The sequence below is a fragment of the Glycine max genome, chromosome 2, assembly GCF_000004515.6.
Source record: "Glycine max cultivar Williams 82 chromosome 2, Glycine_max_v4.0, whole genome shotgun sequence".
Lineage (NCBI taxonomy): Eukaryota > Viridiplantae > Streptophyta > Magnoliopsida > Fabales > Fabaceae > Glycine > Glycine max.
Window position 1 is genome coordinate 48,432,965 of NC_016089.4, and position 17,974 is coordinate 48,450,938.

The 17,974-nt window shown below is 33.5% G+C and overlaps 1 protein-coding gene, 1 long non-coding RNA gene and 1 pseudogene across 2 annotated transcripts; 1 reads left to right on the forward strand and 2 right to left on the reverse strand.

Moving 5' to 3' along the window:
- Positions 1-1,012: 1,012 nt before the first annotated feature.
- LOC100785386 (pentatricopeptide repeat-containing protein At3g29230-like) lies at positions 1,013-3,993 on the reverse strand (annotated as a pseudogene).
- A 192-nt stretch (positions 3,994-4,185) lies between these two features.
- LOC121173507 (uncharacterized) lies at positions 4,186-4,997 on the reverse strand. Its single transcript, XR_005888538.1, has 2 exons — positions 4,566-4,997; positions 4,186-4,465 (listed from the first exon to the last, which is right to left on the reverse strand). It is a non-coding gene; the product is annotated as an uncharacterized lncRNA (long non-coding RNA).
- A 9,386-nt stretch (positions 4,998-14,383) lies between these two features.
- LOC100527007 (60S ribosomal protein L18a) lies at positions 14,384-16,125 on the forward strand. Its single transcript, NM_001250278.2, has 4 exons — positions 14,384-14,449; positions 14,540-14,655; positions 14,810-14,873; positions 15,570-16,125. The coding sequence occupies exons 1-4, from the start codon at positions 14,435-14,437 to the stop codon at positions 15,909-15,911; spliced, it is 537 nt and encodes a 178-aa protein (NP_001237207.2). The 5' UTR covers positions 14,384-14,434; the 3' UTR covers positions 15,912-16,125.
- Positions 16,126-17,974: the final 1,849 nt, after the last annotated feature.

Below are 17,974 nucleotides of genomic sequence, written 5' to 3' on the forward strand. Positions count from 1 at the left end.
ATATATATTCCTTTTTAATGTGATATGGCTATTCCTCTAAAAAATGTGATGTGGCTATTAAAATTTTTTAGCAACAGTGCAACACATATTAATCACTGAGAGGAGGCGACACAAAAGGAAGAAAATTCATTGGTTAAGTTAGGGGAAACTGATGACTAAACAAAAGAAGATTGGTGACCTTGGTTTTAGATATGTTTGAGCCTTATTCTGAATGGTTTGTGAACCGAAAACTGCAGATTCACTATGCTAGTTCAGATGAGCCATTCAGCTTGCAGCAGAATTTTGTTTCACCAATGTGATTTTTGAATTTCATTGCCTTCAGCTTGTGAATAACAGGAATAGTTCAAATACAAATCACAAAAGTTATTTTGCAGGAATTGTTGCTGATTGCAAGTATTTTAGTAATAGTGTCTTCGCACAAACAGGATTAGTCATGGGATTTTTTTTATTTTGGAACTAGAGTTATTCTTAACATTTAGTTTACTATTTACATATTTTCGTATCGTATAATATATTAATATATAAAAAAAAAACAAGTTAAGTACAAAATTTAATTGATATAAAAGAACTATATATTACATGATACAAGAAAATATATATTAAAAATTTAAATAATAAAAATCCATATCTAAATATTATATATGAGTATTAATTTATTAATTTTAAAATATTTTAAGAACAAAAATTAAAAAAAAAAAGCATTAATAAAAGGTTCAAACTGATTTTCTTTATTTTTTTTAAAATAGATAATGTGAGCATTTAAAAATGTACTTCAAAATGTTAGTATAATTTTTTTTAATTGCATCAATCATCTTATGAGGTTACTTAACCCAATTTTACTTGAAATAAGTTATAATTCCCATTAAAATATAATCATGAAAGACAGTGAGATCTTCACTAAATAGGAGAAAGAAAAACATTCACGATAAACTTATCTACCATTATTAATGGTTGTTATTAAACAGAACTTTTATATTAGAATAGGAAGCCACACAAGTCATGAGGTGGGATATATTGCTGGAAAATCACATCCATATATAGACATACGTTGCACCAAACTAAGATGCCCAAAGAAACATGATATTCTAGTAAATGGGGCAATCAAACTCCCACCATGGCATAACAATTAGCAAGAAGACAACGACCACCACTCTCTATATGTATACCTATATTTTAGATATTGTTGGCCATATATTATTATTAGAGGCATCCTTTGCTTACCGTTAACAACGATACATGATCCAATCGAATACCCATTTAGAACTTCACGTAGACAATTTCAAGTCATGTAGGCCGAGACAACAGCTAATTGATAATGATGAATGTCAAGATGCTGTTGCCAATCTGGGACGCTACTAGTTCTTGTACAAGAGATTAACAGTAAAATTTTAAACCAGAAAACGTTACTCATCTCATCACAACATCAGTAAAAAAGAAAAAAAAAAATAAGCACCAATTGCTACTCAAGGAATCAGGAGTTTATTAGTCATCAATTGCGTAGCGGCAGAAAAACAAAAAATGACATTTGAAACTACTCTTAAAGATAATGCCGTGAAAGGCAAATGTTTATTTGCAGAGCAGTTAGTTCAGCATCTTATTCGGTATAATCTATCAATTCACAGCTTTGTATTCTTTTCTGAATCAAAACAAGGACTGTGTAACTAATACATTCTTCCAACGATAGCAAATGGCATGACTGTTAAATAGGAAAACGATGCAGTTCCCTAGTCTCAAGTTCAGGAGAACTCGTGAAGCCAAATGCTAATAATGGAGACATGGGAATGGAGAAGTGACCGTTGCCACATTGCCAGTTTAACTACTAAGTAATTGACATTTGATATATACCATAACTGATTCTGATCGAAAGCCGATGCAGGATAAAAGACTTGTTGATTTTGCCATTTCATTATTTCAAAGGCCTTAGAATTGATTTTCAAAACAGACCCAGAATTTAAAGAATTGATTTTGGCCTGTGGAATTGATCGGGTCTTTCGGATGGTGAGCCAGATCACAAAGAATTGATGACTATACTCACAATGCCTCCCACCTCATTCAGTTTGCATGAGCAACATCCACAAGATTTGGAACGTATCCATGCGATCTTAACAAAATAGTCAATCCCTGCAATGCCCTATATATACTATCTGTCTCAGGATGTCTCTCATCCAAGGAGTAGAACTCCACCACACTATCATTGCACCCAATAACACTACATCCCGGCACTTTCCTGAACCCGGTATCTCTCATCGCGACCTTCAACCGGGCAACATCTTGTGATCTTCCAAGATCCTTGTAAATGTTCGAGAGCATGACAAAGTTTCCGGGGTTATTGGGTTCAAGTTCAATGAGCCGCTGAAGTGCCAGCTCTGCCATTTCCACATTCTTGTACATCTACAGGCCCCAAGCAGTGCTGCCCAAATAACCACATCTGGCTCCATAGGCATCTTCCTCACGATATCCACAGCCTGGTTTATAAGACCAGCTCTTCCCAACAAATCCACCATGCATCCATAATGCTCAATCTGAGGCACAATCAAGTAATCATCAACCATTGATTGGAAATGCAAAAACCCGTTTCTCACCAACCCCATATGTGTGCAGGCCGACAAAATCCCAACAAAAGTAACACCGTCCGGCCTCTCTCCCGCCCTCTTCATCCCTTCAAACAAACTCAAAGCATCAGCCGCGTGCCATGCATGGCAAGGCTGTTAATTATAGTGTTCCAAGTTATTATATCCTTCACATCCAAGCCATCAAACACATCAAGAGCTTTCTCTATAACCCCACATTTCGCATACATGTCAATCAAAGCATTTCCAACAAACAAGTTCCCCTTATACCCAATACTATCCGCATAAACATGCACCCACTTACCTATCTCAAGGTCCCCCAATCTCGAACACGCGGACAAAACCGCCACAACGGTGTAATCATTAGGAACAACCACACCATCACTACCTTCTTTACCTTCACCTTCAACCAACACCAACATCCGTTTAAAACACTCCAAAGCCTCCTTAAATAGTCCATTCCGAACGTACCCTCCAATCAACCCATTCCAAGAATAAACATTCCTCGCAGGCATTTCCTCGAACACCTTCACGAACAATTCAACCTCGCCATTATTCGCGTAACCGCTCAACACGGTGTTCCACGACATCACGTCGCAGTCCGGCATTCTATCAAACAGCTCCCTCGCAGCCACCATGTCCCCCAACTCGATATACCCCGAAACGATCACGTTCCACAGCACCACGTCACACTGCGGCGCGAGGTCGAAGAGTCTCCGGGCGGAAACCATGTCGTGACACGCCACGTGTGCTGCAACAACAGCTGTCCAAGCGAACACATTCTTGTCGCGCATTTCAGCAAACACCTTGTAAGCATCAGCAACGAACACTCCCCCTCTCAATGAATACATGTGAATCAACGTGCACCCACAAACGTGTTCGACTTAAAGCCGCGTTTGGCTACAACGCAATGAACCTGTCGTCCTTCTTTCGCAGCGTTCGCAGTGGCACAAGACTTCACTACCATGGGGAACGTGAAGCAGTTGAGGGAAGCGCCAGCGCGGTGCATTCGCGCGAACAAAACGACGACGTCGAGGTGGCACTTGGCTTGGGCGTACCCTCGGAACATGGCGTTCCACGTGGCGCCGTTTGGTTGCGCCGTTTTGTCGAATTCCACCCAGGCGCGCGCATGCTGTGATGAAACTCGGGGTGACGTAATCGTTTCCCTCGAATCCGTGGGTCACTATCTGGGCTTGGATCTGGTGAAGCCGCACGCAGGTTCCGCATGTCCGTAACAGGGATATGAACTTGTCTTCCACCACTCAGTGCAGTGGCTTCACCGCTAGCTTCCCTATTTTGGTTTGCATGGTTGCATTTGTGGCCGTGGATACAGATCAACGGCTTGTGTAGCACCTGGGTTCTGGTGCGGTTCGACCCGACCTGACCCATGTATTTGTGATATGTGATTATCGTGTTCTTCCATTTGGATTTTCTTCTGGGCGCAGCGCAACGTTGGAACATGGTATGGTATATATATAGAAGGAAGCAAACGTTTGAATCTTCAACCGCAGGTTCTTTTCACATTTACCCTTCTCCTAAATGAGCCATTTTGATTACAAACAAAACATCCTTCACATGATTCCTAAAAAGAAGAATCCACTTATTGTTGTTAATAAAAAAAAATGTTAGCATGTTTATTCGAAAATCAAATTTCATCTCCCGGGTGACTATATCCAATTATCCACCTATCGTTTTTCAGGCAATGCAATTTAGGATAGAGTGCCAAGACAAGTCTACCAAAATATCTACAGAATCCAGACACAAACACACAATTGCTACCTGTCTCTGATCCTTGGAGAACAGTGCCACGCGTCATAGCAATCCCCCATCAGCACCCAGCTTCTCCACAGCAACTGTATCTCCTTTCTCTACATGAGCACTCAAAGCCATTACACCTAAAGCCAAAACCAACAATAGTAAGTAACCAACCAAATTCGTCACCATAAACAGCATAGAATTTGGCAATTGGAAAAGGTATCAGTACTATTCACTAACCTGAGCACCTCAGCACACTTCCTACTAACAATGACCTCCTTGGGAGGCGCATCGCCGTAATCGAACCCCAAACAAACACCACATAATCAAGTCCAGGAATCTCTAACTTGGAAAATGGAGCAGCATAAACCGCCACGCAGCTTTGAGGAAAATGGCAAGAGGGTGCGTAGCGCGTAGGTTAGCGCGGTGGAGATGCGAGAGAAGTAGTCGGCGCCGTAGGCTTTGAGGAAGTACTGGTGAACTTGAGGGTGTAGGAATGCGACATCGTTTGCTCACTGCTAACCAACAATTTCCTCCCTTTCTTCATTCAAAATACCACCGCCACTTAGAGCTTGTTTGATTCTCAGATGATAAAGAAAAAAAAGAGAAATAAGATGAAAATAAAAGTGATTTGATTGATCAGAAATAAATCACAATAGAATAGTTTTTCTTAATTAAAGTTAATTGTCAAATAATAAAATAAATATATCATTAAGTAAATGACTATTTTAACCCCGCTGATTTTCTTGACCAAACTAAGTACATGGATAAGTTATTGACCTTGATATATACTATATTGGATTTCTGTTTTCTTGAAATAGTTTTGAGTACTGACATTCTAATAACTGAAGTTGATGTCTTGATGTTCAAAGACGTCAATTCTCTGGGTCATGTGCCGTATACGAGAGTTAATTGAAACTATAGTCAAAGTTGGGCAATTCAAATTAATGATTGAAAGAAATGGAATCAAACAAGTATTTATCTCGTATTTATAGGATGAAAATGAATGGAAAGATTAAATTTTTTTTAGTTTGTTGACTAAATATAACTGCCCTAACTTTAGGGCATAAAGAGTTGATTGAATAGTAGAGGTAAATTACAATTGTGAAAAATTCGTCAAAAACGGTGAGAAGGGTGATAAATATTGTGTTGTCATGTGTTCTTCTGTTCCAGTTAAGCTGCTAAGCTGATGTATATGTTGATAAATTTTCCATGTATATGTTCAAAACGCCAGTTAATAGCGGATCCATTCAAATACGTGATAAGAATAAGATAGAGTAAAAAAAAAAAGACAGGCATTGATCGTGTTGTCTACACATACCTAAATAGAATGGCGATTTTCATAGTCCAAGCAAGATACAACGTGCTTTGACAAACGAGATCAGGTGATATTCATTATTAAATATTCATGTTGCAGATGTTTGATTCTCGATGAAGTTGGAGAATTAAGAACAAACCTTCTCTACTGTTTGTCAAAGTGTGAGAAGTTAGCATGTTTGTTAAAATTTATTACTCCTAGGTCACAATAAATATGTACTAGCTAGAAATGCACAATAAGTGAAAAGAGCGAATAGGGTTCGGCATGACAAATATATTTTTATCATAGTCAAAAAATAGATTGATATATATATATATATATATATATATATATATATATATATATATATATATATATATATATATATATATATATATATATATATATATATATATATATATATATATATATGTTAGTAGTATTTTTTATAGAAAAAATTTTGTTAAAAAAATATATAATCTAGCCTGCACTATTAATACAACACTACAACATTTAACCAAAAAAATAAAAAATACAACACTACAATTAGTACAAGTAATCTACAACAATAATAATCAACATGAAGTGGAAAGTAATTGGGTTGGGTGTGAACATGGTTTTGGCTAAAGGTTTTGACAAACCACTAATATCAATGCATGTTACAAGTAAAAAATTAGAGAAGACAATGGTCGTACAGTTAGGTTTATTTTGTTTAGTTCTTCACGGAAAGTGTCACTATTCACTAGTGAAATGATTTCGTGCATATTTTTCTTTCATTAAGTTTTTTGACACTCAAACTCACACAAGTCATGTTAGCGCACATCGATCGGATATATATGAAAAAACTTGGAAGTTATACAACATAAATATTTTTTTTCTGTATTCGGAGGGAGAAAGTATTATTAGAGATATAGATTACTAATTACTAGTATTACTAGCATTAGTTACTTTAATTAATTACTTTTGTAACTTATATAATAGTTTAGCGTTAATTATATAAAACTAAATATACTTATGTAAAAAATAGATTTTACTCATTTGAACATCATCCCAATATTAATTACTTTTTTTTCATTTTTTCTTTTTCTTCATTTTCTTTCTTCCAGCTTTCCATGAACTATAACAAATATCACGTAGAAGAAAGATTACAACATGCAAGAATGTATAAATGGAAGAGTTTATCACTTTTCAAAGTACCAAGTACTAACCTCTTTCCACCCCCGGAAAAGGAAAACAGACACTAATTTGATGTTGATTCTATGCACGTACGTAAGTTTGCATCAAATTTTGCACAATCACGTATTCACATGCTCCAACGAGACAACTGCCTCGGTGTGCAGCCACACGCATAGAAATATATATTTTTTCCGTATTTTTATCAATTCTAATTTCTAGACAACTAAAATTAGACACTCACCATCTACTACTCCTTGCTTTTACTTTTTTTTTCTCCTTTCTTTCATATCACATTAATTATTGCATGTGCATCTATATTTCCTTTAAAATTCTCTCTCTCTCTCTCTCTCTCATGATATGTTAGATAGACAACTTGTATAAAATAAAATTTGTAGAATATTTCTTTAAAAAATTTGTAGAATATTTTTTTCAAGTTGTGATAATAAAGATTTTAATAATTTAATGTTACACGAATTGATAATAATATAAAAATGTTAATAGTATATTGAAATTAAACTATATTTTTACCTATCTTTCAACTGATCTTTTTGAGAGAAACTTATTGTTACTAGAAATATTTTATTTTTAAATAAATTTTAATCCCTTTAAAAACTGTAATTATTATTATATATCTCTTACTTTAACTTTTCCTACATCTACCCTCAATAAAATATATTCTTTGGTAACAATAAATTTTCATTAATTTTCTATTTATTTTTCCCTTCAACCTTTTAAATATCACATTTTTCATTTCATTATTTTTAAATAATCAAATAAAAAAATCATGATATTTAAAAGCATTGAATGATAAACTTGCAATTTTTAAAAGAATAAAACAAAAACTATAACTTAATAGAAAATACTAACAAAAAAACAATAAAGGAGTCATTTAGTAAAAATCAATACTTAATTAAACTATTAACTTTTTAAATTGTTAGAATATTGTTGACGCCAGGATGGAGGGAGTGACCTGACAGGGGCCATGGTTACCTGGCCCCAATCTTTAAGTGAAATTAAATTTCCATAAAGAAAATTTTAGTCTTTCTAAAATATATGATAATTTTATCTATCTAATTTATAAACTTAATTTTTATATATTATCAATGTAAAATATTTGTATTGTAAATTAATTAAAAATCACTGTTTTATTATTATTATTTTTATCTATCTTATGTATTTTATTCCAACTGACCATCATAAGGTCAACCTTACTAGGTTATTAGAAATTACTATAAATACATTTTTTAAAGTAATTACTATTATAAAAATAGATAATTTTATCAGTAATTTATAATTGGATATAGTGTAAAAACATTTATATTATTAGTGTATTTAAATCAAATCTCTAGTTTATTGGTTTTCTCATGTATTACCTTTGTACTTCATATAGTTATGTATTTTTTTAATCATAAAAAATTTAGTTTATATCAATTGTTTTATATGTAAAAAAAAAAAAACAACTTAGCTAAGTAATGGTTTTTTTTCTTCCTTTGGGCCCCTCCCCTAATTCGCTTCTAGTTGGCACATTATTACCTATCCTTTTAAAATACAAATTCAAACACTTTCCAGCTCGTAAGTGGGGCTCCCTTCAACAAATTCTTTAGCAATTGTTTTTCATTATTTAAGTCACAAAGGTAGATGTGTCTTTCTCGGTGTTCCGTTCAATATAGCAAGACGACTGGTTCAAAACTCTGACCAGCCACCAGAGACTCTTACCATTGGGTCCCTAACAAACACACAATGTCTTTGACTTTTTCCTAGTTGCAGCCTTGTGAGGCAAGACTAATAATATCTGTGACACAATCACAAGCCAATGAAGCAGAGAGGAAAATCCCATCTAACATCATCATTTGAGACTGAGGATTAAAACTCTTTTAGTTATTTATTTTTAAGAATAGAAAAAAATATCAAAATTTATAACAACTCATTTATCCTATCCAATTAATTAAACACACTTTATTGGATCAATTGAGTTGTATCTCTTGATGTTTTTCTTAATGTATGTTTCACTCTTTTCCTTTTTTTTCAAAAATTACTTTTTAACACAACTTCATACTATTCAATAATAATTAATTTTTCATTCAAAATTTTTTAACTTTTAAAATCGGTTCTGAAAATTAGTATGAAATGAAAAGACACGGAAAAGATTGATGCACTGATGCACATCAGATACCTCTTAGGCCAAATCAAGTACACTGTATGTAGTCCTAACTCAGAAGGTGCAAATAGTTTGAAATTATGCTACAGTGCTACACGGTGATGATACATAGACTTCAAATAAGTATCCGTTTTCTTTAATTTTTAAACTAAGAATCGTTTTCGAAAATAAAAATCATACACAATCTCTTTCATTAGAAACTTTATAATTCATTTTAAGAGGTAACGAAATAGTAACACTTTATTGTGAATATAACCGCGTGGTCGGGCTCAACCTTTGACATTAGGCTTCCAAGTCTTTCTCATTGTTGTTACTAATAAAGTCACACCATTGAAAGCTCAGAGGCACACCACCTTACTTCTCAATCCTTCTTTCTTCCTTCTCTCACCGTCAAAAACAATTCCTCATCTGCCAAATCCAATGTTTTTGCCTCAAAACTCATAAGTTCACATTTTTTAAAATTTCCATTTACTTTGCCTATCCTCATCTTCATTCATTTTCCTCTTGTTTTAAGGTTTTGCTTCTGATTGATTGATTGATTGCCTTTGAGAGAAACTTGTGAACTCAGTTCTTTCTTTCTTTCACCCTCTTGGGTAAGCTCAGAAACTTCCATAAAGAAACAGAGTTTCTCCCTAAAATTCTGTTAGGTGTTTGATCTAGGATTTTCATTGGGTCCAAGAAGGAGGATATCATTGCTATGATTTTGAAGGTTTCTCTCATTGTGGTTCTCCTAGTGATATGCTCCTGTGTTGTGGAAGCCATTTCTAGGAATCACAATCAAAATCCCAACCACAACAATATCAACAAAAATGGATCTTCTCTGGCTGCAATAAAGTTTCCTGATTATCCAAGTTTCAATGATGTCTCTTCTTCAGGGGACGATTGCAGCTTCTCAAATTCTGAGCAACTCGGACATTCTGGACCTACCATGACATCGGGTGAAGAAACTGATGAAGAGAGTGAAGCTTTTCCAGCACAAAAACCACACCAGAATTTGGTGAAATTCCACTTGAAACACAGGTCAGGGAGCAAAGATGCTGAGCCGAAACAATCTGTGGTTGATTTCACACTAAGTGATTTGACCAGAATTCAGAACCTTCACAGAAGGGTCATAGAGAAGAAGAATCAAAACACCATTTCAAGGCTGCAGAAGTCACAGAAGGAGCAACCAAAGCAGTCCTACAAGCCGGTGGTTGCTGCTCCGGCAGCTTCACGGACAACAAGTCCAGTTTCCGGGCAGCTTGTGGCAACCTTGGAATCCGGGGTGAGTCTTGGCTCTGGAGAGTACTTCATGGATGTGTTTGTGGGGACACCCCCAAAGCATTTTTCTCTGATACTTGATACTGGTAGTGACCTTAATTGGATTCAATGTGTTCCATGCATTGCATGTTTTGAGCAAAGTGGGCCATATTATGACCCCAAAGATTCTAGCTCTTTTAGGAATATAAGCTGTCATGATCCCCGGTGCCAATTGGTTTCAGCCCCCGATCCACCTAAGCCTTGCAAGGCTGAGAATCAGAGTTGTCCATACTTTTATTGGTATGGTGATGGTTCCAACACAACTGGGGATTTTGCATTGGAAACTTTCACTGTTAATCTCACCACTCCTAATGGGACTTCCGAGTTGAAGCATGTGGAGAATGTGATGTTTGGATGTGGTCATTGGAATAGAGGCCTATTTCATGGTGCTGCTGGTTTGTTAGGATTAGGGAAAGGACCATTGTCATTTGCTTCTCAGATGCAATCTCTCTATGGTCAATCCTTTTCCTATTGTCTTGTGGATAGGAATAGCAATGCAAGTGTTAGCAGCAAATTGATTTTTGGTGAGGACAAGGAGCTGCTCAGCCACCCCAATTTGAATTTCACTTCTTTTGGTGGTGGGAAAGATGGTTCAGTTGACACATTTTACTATGTCCAGATAAAGTCTGTTATGGTTGATGATGAGGTGCTGAAGATACCTGAGGAGACTTGGCATTTGTCTTCAGAAGGTGCTGGTGGTACCATAATTGATTCTGGCACCACATTAACATATTTTGCAGAGCCTGCTTATGAGATTATCAAGGAGGCTTTTGTGAGGAAAATTAAGGGCTATCAGCTTGTTGAAGGCCTTCCTCCTCTAAAGCCATGTTACAATGTGTCTGGAATTGAAAAGATGGAGCTACCTGACTTTGGAATCTTGTTTGCTGATGAAGCAGTGTGGAATTTTCCAGTGGAGAATTATTTTATCTGGATTGATCCTGAGGTTGTTTGTTTGGCTATTTTGGGGAATCCTCGATCTGCCCTTTCAATAATTGGAAACTATCAGCAGCAGAATTTCCACATACTGTATGATATGAAGAAATCCAGACTTGGCTATGCACCAATGAAGTGTGCTGATGTTTAACATTTTTCTTGGGGTTGAAAGGTGTCTACTGTATAGTCTCATAATTGTAAACATGGTGAGTCAGGGGTAGATTTTTTAGGTTTTCCCTTAGGTGGAAATTGGAAAGTGATATACACAAAAAAATAAAACAAGGTTCCAGGTAATTACAGAAAACTGGATCATTACAAACATAAACATTTGTTTTGTACACATTTTAACTGCTTCAATTTTTCATTTAATTTTAATATTTTGTTCTTTCTATTCTATATATGATGTTCTGTCTTACTATCATTCTGGACATGTTATTGTTTTTTATATTCTCAAAGGAAAATTGCTCCGTGTATATATTATACAAGAAATAAAGAAACTTGGCAATGAAGTTCTGTATCCCGAGTCTCTAAGTCAAGGGCAATAACAGTTCGTGGTTTGCTGCAACATTGATACTATTCTACTTTCTTGTAGACTACATCCTTTAAAATCCATACTTTTTTTTTTTCTTTTAAAATATTTATAAATGAAAAAATAAATCAAATGGCACACGGACATGGTTGTTTCCCAGATGTCGCATCAATGTATTATTCAATGGCTTTTCTGTTAGGTACACTGCCAAATTTTTAAAAGAAAAAATGCATGGACTAAAGAATTGGTCAACTCTATTGTTGGCCTACGTACTTTGGCATTAATCTAAAGAATAATGCTACTTATACGTCAATTTTATATGATAAATTTTACAATTTACAAGAAAAGAGAAAAAGAGAGAAAAGTATTAGGGATCATAAATTCACAATCCTTTCTGTCTCTGCCAAGGATGTTTCTCTGTAACCAGAGTATTAAATAAGACAAGTTATGTGATAAAGAAAAACAAATTATAAAAAGTGTTATAAGCATTTATTGTAAGTGTGTTATTATTCTAATGTAGCTCTCTCTTTTTTTTTTTTTAATTTGTTTTCTTCTTTTTCAAAGGGTTGTCTTTTTTTATCTTTTTTGTTTTTTAACATTGTGAGACGTTTTTTCTTATCATGTCATTATAGTAAACGGTAATATTTATAAGAATTTTCAGTCTCCAAAGGAGGAAATAGATCCGCCAATATGGATTTAATAAGTTTCTCATAAGAAAAAAACATATATTTTATATTAAGCTTCTATTTAATAAGAATGACTACGAGTATTTGACTGTCGTCCTTTGCTGAATTGATCTGTATACTTTAACGTAAAATTTGCAGTTTGCCTATTTCCATAAAAAGTTTTGGTTACATTTTATTTGTTATTTTCATAATTCTGCATCAGCAACCAGTATGAACTATGAAGCCTATATTTAAGTTTTACAGAATAATCATCGTAGACTATTATTTAAGATTTATTTTCTTCCAAATTCCAAGCAACAGGACTATAGTTATTAGTTTATTCTGTTTTTGGTCCATATTCAAACCTAGGGTCGAGATATGAAGTGGATGTTATTTGTCAAGTTGAGAGCCGCGTTTTACCCTGAGCATATTGGTAGAGTGAGACATCAATTAGGTGAAAGAATTTTCAATGAAAATTTATGTACATTGTTAATATAGATTTGCTTAAGGAGTTTATTAGAGATTTAGAGTGGTCATAATATAACTGTAACAATTGTTGATGACAAAAAAAAGTGAGCGAATATATTAGTGTGTGTTTGAGTGAGCTATCTGCGAAAATATTTTTTTAATGAAGTTGATTTTACAAAATTACTTTGATGTCATGTGATTTTTTTTAGTGTTTTAAGTTTAAAAATAAGTTAGTAGTAAAACTTGGGTTGAATTTCTTGTTGATTCTTAAACTATTTGGGATTTTTAAGTAGATCTTTAAAAAATAAAATATTTTTGGTCTTAATCATGCAATTCTTTTAATTGAATCCTTAAGATGTTTAAAACTGTTATACATTATCAATTTTATGTCTGTACACTTTTTTAGTTCAAAGATTTTTTTTAGTTGTGATATACATACAACTCTTTTCATTGACAGATTCAAAAAAAAAATTTCAGCCAAGATAAAAAATAGTTTAATATTTTCTCAAACAAAAAAATATATAAATTTTATTAAAAATGATAAAAAAATTAAAAAACAGTAAAATTTAAAACGATAAAAGTAGGTAAAATTAGTAACAATTTATTTTTCTTTTTGTCTTTTACAATTATTTACACTTATCTTATTAAAAAATCATCTTGGACAAGATCTATTTTTTTATGAGAATAAAAAAAATATTTATTTAATATATTCAAGTAAAAAAATAGTTTGTGGGAACAATTATCCCCATTACCCTCCACATAGATCTGCCATTGACTCTCTCTGTGATATTATTTATTACATTTCACAGTTATTTATTCAATAACATATTTCACAATTCTTTCTCTTTCTCTATTGTATAATTTGTTGTACGAATTTTTGTACAAGTATGATTTCTCAATAAATAATAATGGATGGTGGATGTGACTCATGTGAGGTTGGGTGAGTCCACAAAATAAATTATAGGGGGAGGATTTAAAGTCCAGAGGAGGGAATAGCACCATCAAAAAAGATTTTGTAAGTTTCTCATAAAAAAATTATATTTAGCTTCTATTAAGGTTTAATATGACCTTCATAGTAACTTATTTAGTAACATATGAAGCACATTGTTTGGTTTGGATACTTTTTTAAAAAGAGATAGTATTTTTTTTAGAAATCCTTTATAGAAATTTTGTAAAAGATATGGTTTTATTTTTAAGATAAGCTGAACTTAAAATGACTTCTAATTGGCATAGTACATAAAATAAACGGTCAATCTCACAATGATATTTGTAAATTTAACTTGTGAAAAATATTGGATTGATTTTAGATTATAATTTTGTCTCCAATTTCTACGGATAATGATACATATGCTCCTAGAGACTAAAAAAAAATGCTTGAAATGGTTTGATGAAAGAAAGTAAAAAAAGAAAAAGGTTTACTGTTGAGAGTGTTAGTCAATAGTGAAAATGGGCCTGGGGCTTTTAGTTGGGCCCAGCTAAGGAAGGCACCGGTCCATTAGGGTTTTAGTTTATCATTATGATCCGTTGTTGGTTACTTCTTGGTCGTGTAACAGGAATTGACGGAGGCATTCGAAATCGGTGAAGATGGTTGCTATGAGGGTGAGTAATGTTAATGGTATTTGTGTTTGATTTTGTTTGGAGAGTGAGTTTGTGGATTTTAACGTGTGATTGTGATTATGGTTGAAGCAGTTTCATCAGTACCAGGTGGTGGGAAGGGCTCTTCCTACCGAATCCGATGAGCATCCTAAGATCTACCGCATGAAACTCTGGGCAACTAACGAGGTCCGTGCCAAATCCAAGTTCTGGTATGCTTTCTTCTTCTTCTTCTTCTTTTTTCAAATGTTTTTTATTCGTATTCGTACTGATTCAATAATATTTTTTTTATGATTTGTTCTATTCTGGAGACAAGACGGTTGTTCACTTTATTGTTATTATTATTGATAATTTTAATTTTTACAGGTATTTTTTGAGAAAATTGAAGAAGGTTAAGAAAAGCAATGGGCAAGTGCTAGCCATAAATGAGGTGTGCACTTCTCAATTTCACGAGTATTTTTTTTTTTGTCTCAGGAATATCAATTATTACACTAAAATGAATTAATTTTGAGCGTTAGTTACTTGTTAAAATGATTACAATTAGGCTAGATTTTTACACTGAAGAATTCTAGAGGTTTTTTTTTTTTATAAATATTATACTGCTGAGCTTAACTTGTGCATTTGGATCATCCTGAGAGGGGGAAAATAAATTTGTTAAAGTTATGTAGACATTTGAAGAAGGGAAGGTAAAATGCTATGCAGTCATGTAGAGACCCTGTTAGGTGTGGATTTGACCACGGGAAGTCATTTATGCTTAACTATCTGTTGGGTAGATCACATTATTTCTCCTTTTCCGTTTTTTTTTATTAACTATGGAAGCAAATAGTTTTCTTGTCAATTTTTGCCACGGGTATGACAGAATCTAGTGATGCACAGTTAGGATAAATGGAGTGTACTCGAGTCATATGGTGCATTATTTTTTATTAACAACCCAACATTAGCAGTGGCACACATAGGAAATGGTGAATGAGGTGAAAGGAATTGAAGCTTGGACTTTTGGTGAATTATGGTCTTGTGAAAGCACCTTTAGGAAAGAAATACTAGAACAAATATTTGTATTCTAGGTTCCAATTGCAGTCTTATTGGACAATGAACATGGAGGTTTGATTTTTTGTGCTGATTGCAGATTTTTGAGAGGAATCCTACCAAGATTAAGAATTATGGAATTTGGCTGCGGTATCAGAGTCGTACTGGGTATCACAATATGTACAAGGAATACCGAGATACTACTCTGAACGGTGCAGTTGAGCATATGTACACCGAAATGGCGTCTCGACATAGGGTGAGGCATCCATGCATCCAGATAATCAAGACTGCCACCATCCCAGCTAAGCTGTGCAAAAGGGAGAGCACCAAGCAGTTCCACAATTCTAAAATCAAGTTCCCATTGGTGTTCAAGAAGGTTAGGCCCCCAACTAGGAAGCTGAAGACAACATACAAGGCATCCAGGCCAAACCTGTTTATGTGATTCAGTTAATGGGATTTCCCTGTTTCTTGATTCATTTAAATAGGAAGAGCTTTAGAGGTGATCATGTAGTGACAAACTTTGTTTCCCTGAAGATTTTGTTTTTGAAAGATGGTGTTTTATTTAATTTTATATTTTTGCAGAGTTGTCTATTTTACTTATTCCGATGTATTTGATCAAGGTTGCTTTTGAATTTAGTGATTACTTTTTTTGTTTCGATTCTGGGTTTATCACTTGTTAGTTGATATTTTCTCTCTGATTTTTGGTAATAAATATTTTCCAACAAGCATGGCCAATGAAGGACAAAGAATGTATACAACCTTGAGTGTTTTTTGTGTTGTTTTTAAATCAATATGATCAAAACTGATTTATAAAAATATAAAGGTCAAATATAATTTTTGTCTTCTTATTCTTCTTTTTTTTTTAATTTGTATTTTTTAGTCTTATTATTTTTTAATTAAAATGTTTTATTTTTATCTTTAAAAAAATTACAATTTTAATTTTTTATTTTTTAAATGTGATATCTCTCACTTTTAAAATATAATTAGGGGACCCTGTGCTTTCGAAATCAGAGTCGAGATTGAAGTACTGATTTTGATCAAAGTAACGGTGGACAAAATGGTTGTCATTCAACTGCGCTTCTTTCTCTCTTTTTTCAGTTTTGTTGATCACGTTTTAATCGTTTGGGACATGTGTCCTTCCCAATTATGCTTTGCTTTGTTAGTAAGCAGATGCAAATTTAAATGGACTTCTGATTTTACTTTTTTTTTTTTTTTACTTTTGTATCTTTTTAAATAAATCTTTTTCACTTTGTTATCCTGTATCCAAATTTAAATTTTCAAATTTTTAAGTTTAAATTTATAAAAGTTTAAGAAATAGTATTTGGGACGAGTTAAATATAAAAATAAAAAATAAAATTGGAAAGTTGATAAAAAAGAATATATATTCTTTAAAGATGTTATCATTCAATAGTAGAAACTCAAATTTATAATAGGCTAAACACAACTTTCTGAAAAGGTTTGATTTGATATGGGTTTGATATAGTTAGATCGTAGGTGTTAAGTGATTTGGCCTATTTTTACCTCTAACCAAGAGTTAACTTGAGCAACTAGTAAATTTTAAAATTTATAATTTTATTTTAAAAGCACCGTAAAATTTTGAAAAAAAAATGTTATATTGTAAATTTGTGTGATGAAAAGAGAATTGGATAGCAAACATAAGTTTACCTTTGTTTTGTCTCAGAAGAGCTTTGTTTAAGAAATGGATGCTTGTTACTTGTTAAGTGAGAGCTGACTTTAAGTCAGCATGAAGATATACTAAATTAATTTGCGCGCTCTTGCAAATCCTATTTAAACAGGTTTACCTTCAACACTTTTTCATCGAGTTTCATTCCTATTTATGGAATCGACATTTAAGATCTTGTTAAGATATAAAAAATTATAACTTTTTATAATTTGGTATAAGTTTTTAATATAACAATCATTGTTTACAATTTTGTATAATGAGTTAAACTCCTTGGTAACCAAACTGAACATGCATGATATACGTGATCATTCAATCCAGCATATTCGAATATTTTAGTTTTCACATATGCACATCCTCTGTTTAAATATACCTAGATTCATCACAAAGTGTAGATTCCTGTCAATGTCGTAGAGAGTAAAACAAAGACTTGTCTAGCATGAAAAGAGCCAATCTCATAATAAAAGTTCTGCATAATGTATAGACAATTTCATTAATTGACCTTTCAAATTGATCATCCAAGAGCAAGATGAAGATGCTAGCAAGACTGTTGAGTCTCTTTTGGTCAAGTCAATGCCAGTAACTGGATTAGCAGAAACCACTCTCAGGCACTCATAGGGGTATATTGCCCGGTATTCTCACCATCCACATTTTCTATCCTTCTGAGGGAAACTCGTGATCTCATCAAATGAGTTCAATTCTGTTGCTGGAGAACCAGACTGTGGCATTGTTTTTTTTCTGGGATACAGAACCAACAGTGAGAAAAAATAGCAAGAAAAAGGATGAAAAATTGAATGAATATAAGAGAAATGGCATACTACTAT

Coding starts and splice junctions, on each gene's coding strand:
- LOC100527007 (NM_001250278.2), top strand. Junction 14,656..14,809: donor CGTGCCAAATCCAAGTTCTG/GTATGCTTTCTT, acceptor TAATTTTTACAG/GTATTTTTTGAGAAAATTGA. Junction 14,874..15,569: donor AAGTGCTAGCCATAAATGAG/GTGTGCACTTCT, acceptor TGCTGATTGCAG/ATTTTTGAGAGGAATCCTAC.